The 9,017-nt window shown below is 33.0% G+C and overlaps 1 protein-coding gene across 1 annotated transcript; it reads left to right on the top strand.

The window, feature by feature from the left end:
* The first annotated feature begins 5,218 nt into the window (after positions 1-5,218).
* Positions 5,219-6,017, top strand: LOC131030765 (photosystem II repair protein PSB27-H1, chloroplastic). Its single transcript, XM_057961682.1, has one exon. The coding sequence runs from the start codon at positions 5,280-5,282 to the stop codon at positions 5,838-5,840; it is 561 nt and encodes a 186-aa protein (XP_057817665.1). The 5' UTR covers positions 5,219-5,279; the 3' UTR covers positions 5,841-6,017.
* Positions 6,018-9,017: the final 3,000 nt, after the last annotated feature.

Below are 9,017 nucleotides of genomic sequence, written 5' to 3'. Positions count from 1 at the left end.
CTCTGAGCATTGATTTTGATGTTCCTTACCATGTGGTCGACCTTTTACCGTGATCTACACTTCATCCTTTGGATTTTCCAGAGGAATTTCTTTGGCGGAGGCCAACCTTGTTGGTTTTACACATTAGGTCTTGTTCTTTAGGTTTTGATCCCTTTCTGGACCGATCGGATCCCCTTGGATCATATAAATCATTATAAAAGAGAATTTGAATGCAATGAAGAAGTTAGATTAAGCATAGAAGGTAGATATAAAGATTTGAGGTCCCGGTTGTGACTTGTTTTGTATTTTGAGCATGTTTTAGCAGGCCTGTGAGATGGTTTCTATAACACGGTTGCTATCGGTTGGTTGTAATCAGTTTTCATGATATAATTCAATCTTTTCTGTATTTCCTCCATTATTTCCCTGTGTTTCCATAGTGTTTACACTTGCTGACTAATCTGGACTTATCTCTTTGAGGTCCCTCCTAGTCGGTGACTGCTTCAATACGTTGAGAGACTATCATTAGTCTTTCACTATATTTGTTATCTTTGGAAGGTTGCTTCTATCGTAAGTACTTCTTTCAACTAAATGATTTGGCATGTCTTCCAAAGTTCTCTAGTAAGTTGTCAGATATGGTTGCCTGAACTAAATGGGATCAAGACTTTTTGTAGCACTCGTTCTATGAAAATATTCACTCTTGATGAGGTATCTTTCTTTCTTTTGGTCATCATTTCAAGCTCTGCATCATTGAACCAATTTTAGTAGTGACTTTCATTGAAGGGCTTCCAAAGGAACACCTAGCTTTTGTTGGTATCACTTCAACATCCATATGAGATTTTCAATTTATTTGGTCATTAAATATAGTTTTTCAGAAAATAAAAAATAAATAAATAAATAAAATAAAAGATCCAACACTGAAAAACCTTCGGGCATTGTTGGCCAGTTAGTGTCTGAAAATCGGATGCTGGCGGATATTAATTGCAAATAAACTTAGAGGTGAAAATCAATTTTTTGGTGCTTCTAAGCGGTGATAGGTTGAAAACCGGGATACCAACGATCTATTGTTGTTATCAAAATTAAAGAAAAATGAAAAAAGAAGAAGAAAAAAAGCAGAAGAAACAAAATGCAATAATTTATTTGTTTTTGAGCTAATCCTTTTCAGGTGCGCTTAGTTGCTTTCATCTGAAGTGCCTTTAGCACCTCCTGTCACTCACTTGTGTGGGTATGTTCCATTATATATTATGTAAACACTTCCTTGATCACTTAGCAAATGTGTTACATGTTCAGTTGAGGTGTGGGTAATAGTGCAACGATTCAGCTCCTAGCAATATGTTATATAGTGCTTCAGTCAGATGGAGATCTTTTATGGTGTTGCGGTTCTTGTTGCAAATGAAGTTTCACATTTGTTGAAGTTTTTCTAGCCACCAAACCTTGGCATAAATGGACGTGCAAGTTGGTAAAACAATCAGTTTTATTTTTTATTGTTTTATCTTTTAACTTTATTAATATTTTTATTATATTAATCTTATGTGCAACATCCATACCTACCTTCTCCTTATTTCTCGAGGATGGTCAACCCTTTCAGTTGGGGGAAGTCTACCATCCTTATTACCATCTTTTCAACCATTACTTCTCATTATCCTTATTATCCCATTCATTATTTCACCCTTTCTATTACCTATTATTTCATTCATTTTTCATAGCTCATGAATATTGCATATCATTTCACCCATTTCAGTTAGCTCATTCAATTTGAGATAAAAATTTATGATTCTTCCTCGAGATGAAATTTCCAACAATAATACTATGAGAAATAACCAAATTGAAAAAATGAGAAAAGGGAAATGATTAAAAAAAAAAATTGAAGGAGGTATGAATATGCATTATGAAGCCAAGAAAAATGAAGGGTGTTATGATTATGCATGAGCTATAATAGTTAGGGGTGACATAGAAGGCCAAAGCTATGAATCCAAAAGGCTACTAGTTCAAATCAAAGACTTCTCGATCATAATGATTTCACGAGGATGTGCAATATCTTAAGTTGGGGAGAATGATGAGAGCCATCCATTTTATGCCACATTTTAGCCATTTTCATATGCCTTCAATCCCATTCTAATATTCCATTTCTATTTCATTCCATACCATTTCACCATTTTTATGTTGCATATGATTTAATATAAACAAGTAATATCTAATTTAGTTTTTAGATAAAACATATGAATAATAAAATATTAGATTGTATTTACTAATATTCACTTCTATTATGTTGAGAAAATATATCATGCAACAATTTCATGTGGCCACGCTTGGAGCATTTTACAACACTTTAATTTCAATCATGAAATTATTTGTTCATAAAATAATTTGATTATATAGTTATAACCAATTAATATTTAGTTTTAATTTGGTGGAGGATATCTCCTCAAGCTAAAACTAATATTCTATTTTATTTTATGGTTTATTTTAGAATCCTACAATTTTTCTCCACCATTTTAGATTCCTCTATTTTAGGATCTTATATTGTTTCCTTCATTTTAGGAAGATTTGTTTCCATCAAATAAACCGACTAAATGTGAGCCATAAAATAATAGAAAAGTAGCATGACAATAGGAGCAAAGAAAACAAATGAATAATGTTAAAAAATTAAGGCAACGTGAAAATAGAATTAGTTTAGAATTTGTTATACACCTTCATTATATAAAGGCAATATCATAAAGGAATGGGGGAGATTACTTGTATCATTTAGAATTATTTCTAAATCTTTAAATCTTTTAAATCTTTATTTTAGTTATGCAATTTGATAATAAATCTAAACTTTTTTTATTTGATATATGTTACAACTACCATGACAAATGTTTTTTATCTTTATTATTGAAACTAGTGAAAATATTTTGATGCTAATTAATTGATTATTAATTAATTGTAAAAATCTTGATATAAGGTAATAATTTTTTTACTTTTTAAGTAATTTATAAATAGCTCTTGGTTAGGTTCACATTATGCTCACCTAATTTAATACTATTAACATTTTTATAATACAAATGTAATTTAAGATTAGATTATGTTTAAAAAAATAATACAATGAAAATTAGTGAAAAATAATATAATGCATATTAATATAATGTAATATAAATAAAAATCGTTCTCACTTCCATCTATTTTCCTTCCATCTCTTTTCCTTTTTCCTACAGTAAATATTTAAATTTTCTTTACTACTATTAATGTATAATTTATGATTTGTTTGATTTAATTTTAGAAGAGTTCTAATATTCTTAATTGAAAATAAATAAATATTGTTTACATAAATTTATAAAATTAATAGCTTTACTCAGTCTCTCATTTATTTATATGTACTAGTTTGATTACCTATTCATTACAAATAGGGTTAGGACTATAGTTCAATTAGGATTATATTTATAACTTAGTGTTAGAGTTTAATTAGGAGTAGAGTTCAATTAGTGTTTAATTAAATTTATAAAATAAATTTTTGAGTTTGGATTAAATTGTGGTTATAGTTCAAACATGGTTAGGGTAAGGATTTAATTAGGGTAAGAGTTAGTTACAAAGTTAAACTGGAGTTAGGGTTAAGGATCAATTAGGCTTGTAGGTAAACCTTTTGATTTAGGGTTAAGGTTAAATTATGGTTAGGATTGAAAGAGGTTAGGAATACAATACAATTAAGATTAGAGACAAGACTTTTATTAGAGTTAAAATAAGGTTAGGGTAAGGGTTAAGATTAGTGTTCAATTTAGGTTAGGGATTATTATGTGTTAAATTTAGGATTCAATTAAATTCATAATTAACATTCAATTAGTATTTTAGTTAGTGTTCAAATAAGATTACAACTTATTTAGGGTTAGGATTCAATTAAAGTTACGGTTACAAAATTATCTCTTCTATTTGCTAATTGTTTGTAAAAAAACATACTCAATTACTATTACAAATCTAAACGACAAGTACTAGCCACTACGTGGCACTTGTTTTAATTTGGTGAGGTATGTTTTCATTTTCATTTATATGTTATTGTTGTTACTATCATAATTCTTATAGTAGAATTAGAATAGAAGAATTAAATTATATTTTTATTAATATATTTTTTTTTGTGTGTGTTTTCTTAGCTGCATTTCATCCCCATTCAACCACTATCTTCATCCCTTCGATAGATAGCCACAATACCTTTCACAAGAATATGATCCCCAGATTGACATTTTAGGAACAAACTAAGGAAGTTAATATAATTTTTTTATACCAATTTAATCTCAAGTCTCGATCCATCGCAGACAATAACCTCTTTGTCATTTTCCCCTTCTCTCACCAATTTGGACTTAGTAAGACTATTGAGGAAACAAACATTTGATATCTAGTCAATCAATCATTCCTTACTAAGCATGTGTTTGGACTTGCACCTTTTTATTAGCTAGGTCTATCCATAAACATTTGATCAAAGAAACAACTAAGCACATTTTCCTTTTCTTTGATCACTTATTTGGACTTTAACATGCCTAGCTCTATTCAATATACATGATGGTTTAACTACCCTCAACACATTAAGCTTGAGTACTTGATAAGTTCTTTGGTTTTATAGCAACCATGACAACCCAATTTCATATAGACTAGGCCCAAAGAATTCCCTATGATTCTTCAAATGAACCATATAACAAAGAGGCGATGAAAAAGCCTAAACATTAGATATACAAGTTTGGCATGGAAAGTTTTTTGATAATTAACACTAGGTGCTTAACTTGAATCATTTTGAGATATCAATTGATGAATAAAATTCATATTTTTTGAAAGATTTGACTCAAAAAGTAAAAAGATAGTTTAAAATTTTAAAGATTAATTTGCAAATACAATTTTATTTATAAATAACTATGTACCAATGATCTAAATGATAAAACCTTATTAAAAAAACTAATCTTATTCCACATGATAATTAAGCATAATAAAAAGTAAAATTAAAATTAACTTACACAAAATAAAATAATAAATATAAAGACATTATATTTACAAGAAGAAGAAAAATGTTGGTAAAAAGGAAGGGCAACCTTATTGGGACAAACTAAATATTATTTAGTTAAACAAAAGCGCAAACGTTGTTATTGTTGAAAGGTATGTAGCCAGATGTTAAAGCGAGGAAAGAGAAATGGATAATGCGATAAGAGGACGTGGCAATTTGATTGGATGGTGATGATGATGGAGGTGATATTAGCAAGAAGAGCATATACAAGTAAAGTAGGTCGATGCGTTGGCTGCATAAAAACCAAAAACGAAAACAAAAACAAGAATTAGGCTAATAAGCAATGGCCGCCTCGTCCTCTGCATATCTATCTCTGGTGCGGTGCCCCTCTCCATCTCTTGCATTGCCCATCAAGGGGCAGGGGCAGGAGAAAAGGGTCAAATACATGAGGATGGAGGCGTCCAGGAGGGAGGTAGGCATCATAACAGTAACGGTTGGAGCATGTGCGGCGGTGTTGTTGCCCCTGCCCCTGCCCCAATCTCTTCACAAGGTGGGTGAGGGTGAGGGTGTGGCTGTGGCTGCAGAGGAGGCGGCGGAGTATGAGAGGGAGACGCGGCAGGTGATTTCACAGGTGAGGGGCACAATCGAGATGGAGAAGGGCGACCCCAACACCAGCACTGCTGTGGCTGCCCTTCGTGAGGCCTCCAACAACTGGGTGGCCAAATACAGAAGGGACAAGCAATTGGCCGGTAAGCCCTCTTTCAGCAATATGTACTCCGTCTTGAATGCCATCTCCGGCCACTACATTAGCTTCGGACCCACTGCCCCCATCCCTTCCAAACGCAAAGCTAGGATTCTTGAAGAAGTTGACACCGCCGAGAAAGCCCTCAGCAAAGGCAGATAAACTCCCTCTATCCCTCACACAACTCTAGCAGATAAACTCCCTCTATCCCTCACACAACTCTATTAGGTATAGTTTAAATTTGTTTTGCTTTCTCATACAAAGTCTTTTTTCTCGCTTGTAACCTCTCAGCTTTTAGACAAAAATATGATCAATACTTTTTGAAACATTTCTGATTAAGCAAGCTTTCAAAATTTATAAAAGAATTTTGATTAGGAACGTGGTGCCCAGCTGCTCTTTACCATTTTCTGATTAAATAACAGTTTGGGCCTTTCTGCATGTTTCTACTTTATTTATTAAAGACAACAACTTTCAAATTTGGCACTTATGGCGTCTAATTAAAGCATAAAATAGTGCGCTTGTTTAAAATCATGTATCTTTATGTTTAATTTTGTATTTATCACTTAAGTTTAAAATACAAAGTAGTGAACTAAGTTAGAAACAAACATTCATTTAGCTGGGATATCCCACCTTATCGTTTTAGTAGATTGAAATGCCCGTTTGCCCGTTTGCTACATATAGTAGTATAAATATAAAAATAGTTTATAAGTTAATTTAGGTGAATTGAATATATGTTATTAATAAAAATATAATTAATCAATATGGAGAATTGAACAATTAAGATTTTATAAGTTAATTGTAAATGGATAAGATATTTAATTATGAGAATTATAATGAAAAATATTTGATTCAAAGTCACATAACAATTAGTCTTTTTATGATAAGAATAAATGCTTACATTGATCATTAATGCCTCAAACTCTTTATAGCCTCCTTGAGTTTCAAGCCCAAGCATTATGGAATTGCAATGATGCATAATATCACTTTGTAACCCACAAAATAATCTCAACAAGATGTAAAATTTTACAACCTAAGTCATCATGGTCTTTGATATCTAAAGATTGGTATTTAAAAATATTTTAGGGGAGACTTTTAAATTGTGAGGTTCAAGTTCTCCTTTGTCAACCCCCTAGCTAGATTGCTTTTTTATGGCCTTGGATAAATGTTTGAAGAGCACAAAAAAGTTTGCATGTAGCACATATATAAAGTCTAATGCAAATAATACTTTTTATACTTCAATTTAATTTTTTCCTAAGAATGATTGTTCTTTAATAATGAAATGTTGTTTGTTATTCTTTGCATGCGATTAATTGCATGAATGTCTTTAAATACTAAATCATAGAAATTATGACCAAAGCATTACATAATGGAAGTGAATGCAACCTACATGGATCTTAAATTGGCCCAAGCCCAAGGATTCAAGAGTGTTTGGATTGAGGGTGATTTCGTTAACATTATTAATTGGTTAAAGCAAACTCTTAAGCCTAGCTAGACTATCCAAGGGTTGATTTTTGATTGCATTGCTATTATTGAGACATTTGAGGAGCGTCATATATCTCATATTTACCAAGTGGGAAACCAAGTGGCTGATTTGTTTGCCAACTTTGCAATTACTAGGGATGATGTGCAATGGTGGGGTCCTAATGACCCCCTTCCCCTTGATGCAAAAGCCTTGATTTGCCATGAAATTCATAAATGTTAATGTGATGGCTCCTTGCAAATTAGTTATGAACTCTTTTCTTATCAACATCATTTTCCCATGGATTCTAGGTCGGGTATTCAGATGGCTTTTGGTTTGGATGACCATTCTTTGTATCACCCAACTCTATTTTCATCCCAGTCTATTGTTTTGGGTGGGCTTGGTCAGTGACAAGAGATGCATTGAACCTGGGCCCTATGACAAATGGAAGAATGACCCCCAACTTTGGAGGAAATTAATTGAAGGCGGTGTCACTCCTTTCACGGAAAAACTCCAAGGAACTAACCCCTCAAGCGACCAAGGTTTTTGCGAGGAGATAGAAGAATAGAATTGTGAAGGTTTTTAGCATGGATTTGGAGATCATTGAGGACCTTATTAGCCAAATCACTAGCTTGTCTATTGAAGGTAGGAAGGTCTTTTATGATCACAAAGCCTTTGACGTTGTCATGAAATTTTTTTTTAAGGGGGGGTAAAAGGACAAGCTCTTGAGGAGAAATGTGAAGGATATGACAAAAAATCTATCAAACCCTACTGGGTCCAAGTTGTGGAGGTCATCATGAGAGATTTTACATTAGATGGTAGATATTTCAGCTTGATTGGGTGTCACTTTATTTACTGCATTTTTAGGCATAAGCAATTTGCCTCCTTCCCTTTGTATTCGGTTTCTTCTCTGCAAGGTGGTATTAAGGATCACAGGAAGTATGGTAGGGCCCTTGTGTTGCATGAAGGTTTGATTTTTCTTGTCATGGAGTATGTAGAGTCTATTTCTATGTTGGTCAATCCTGAAATTACCAAGCCTCGTAAAAAATATGACCCAATTTGAGTCCATTATTCTAATATGGCTACAAATATGGAGGATAAAACCCCAAATGATGAGGAGGAATGGGTGGGCTATGATTAGGAAGAGTATTTTGAGCATTATTCCCCTAAAATTATCCCCAATAAATGGTATAATGCTCGTATTGCTTGCTCAATTGGATCCTTTTGTAGAGATGAGGATGAAGAGCGTTGCTCCTCTGCTAAGAAATCAAGAAAAGTTGGCAAGGGTAAAGACCCCTGTAAGGAGAAAGGGGTTATTGGAAAAGGTAAGGAGAAGGAGGAACAATTTGTTGATAAGGATATAGGGGTTGAGAAAGGGAACAAGAAATAGGTTCAAGGTGAGAATATGGACAGGGTTGATAGGGAAGTGAGTTTTGAGGAGATGAAAATTCTTGATGAGACTCATGGTATGGTGGAGGATGATGTTCCTAGGTGTGATAGTAGGAGACACATTAACGACATTATTGGTCAGGCTATGGAGGGCACTATGGTCCACCTCATATTGTCCAAGTGGATCTTCAATAAAATCAATCTAATTAGTGAGAAAGTGTAGGATCTTCAATGCAAAATGGACATAGTGGAAAGAGACACTAGGATTAATAAAGATGAATAGGATAACTCCAACATGTTGGTGATTTTTGAAGAGGTAGCAAAGGATGTCACTACTTTACGAACTAATTATGAAAGTAAGATCAACATCTTGGAGGATACCATTCTTAAAGTCTATCAGAAGCTCGAAATGATGGTGAATGTTAGAAAATCTTGTATCCAAAATAGCGTTGATGGACTCAAGGTGTTGAATGAACAAGATGAAATTGAAT

This window comes from Cryptomeria japonica, chromosome 5 (assembly GCF_030272615.1).
Source record: "Cryptomeria japonica chromosome 5, Sugi_1.0, whole genome shotgun sequence".
In the NCBI taxonomy this organism is placed as follows: Eukaryota; Viridiplantae; Streptophyta; class Pinopsida; order Cupressales; family Cupressaceae; genus Cryptomeria; species Cryptomeria japonica.
The sequence above is the reverse complement of the archived record's forward strand: the minus strand, read 5'-3'. Positions and strand labels throughout refer to the sequence as shown.

Excerpts from the sequence above, each read along its gene's own strand:
- LOC131030765 (XM_057961682.1), top strand. The coding sequence starts at position 5,280 with ATGGCCGCCTCGTCCTCTGCATATCTATCTCTGGTGCGGTGCCCCTCT.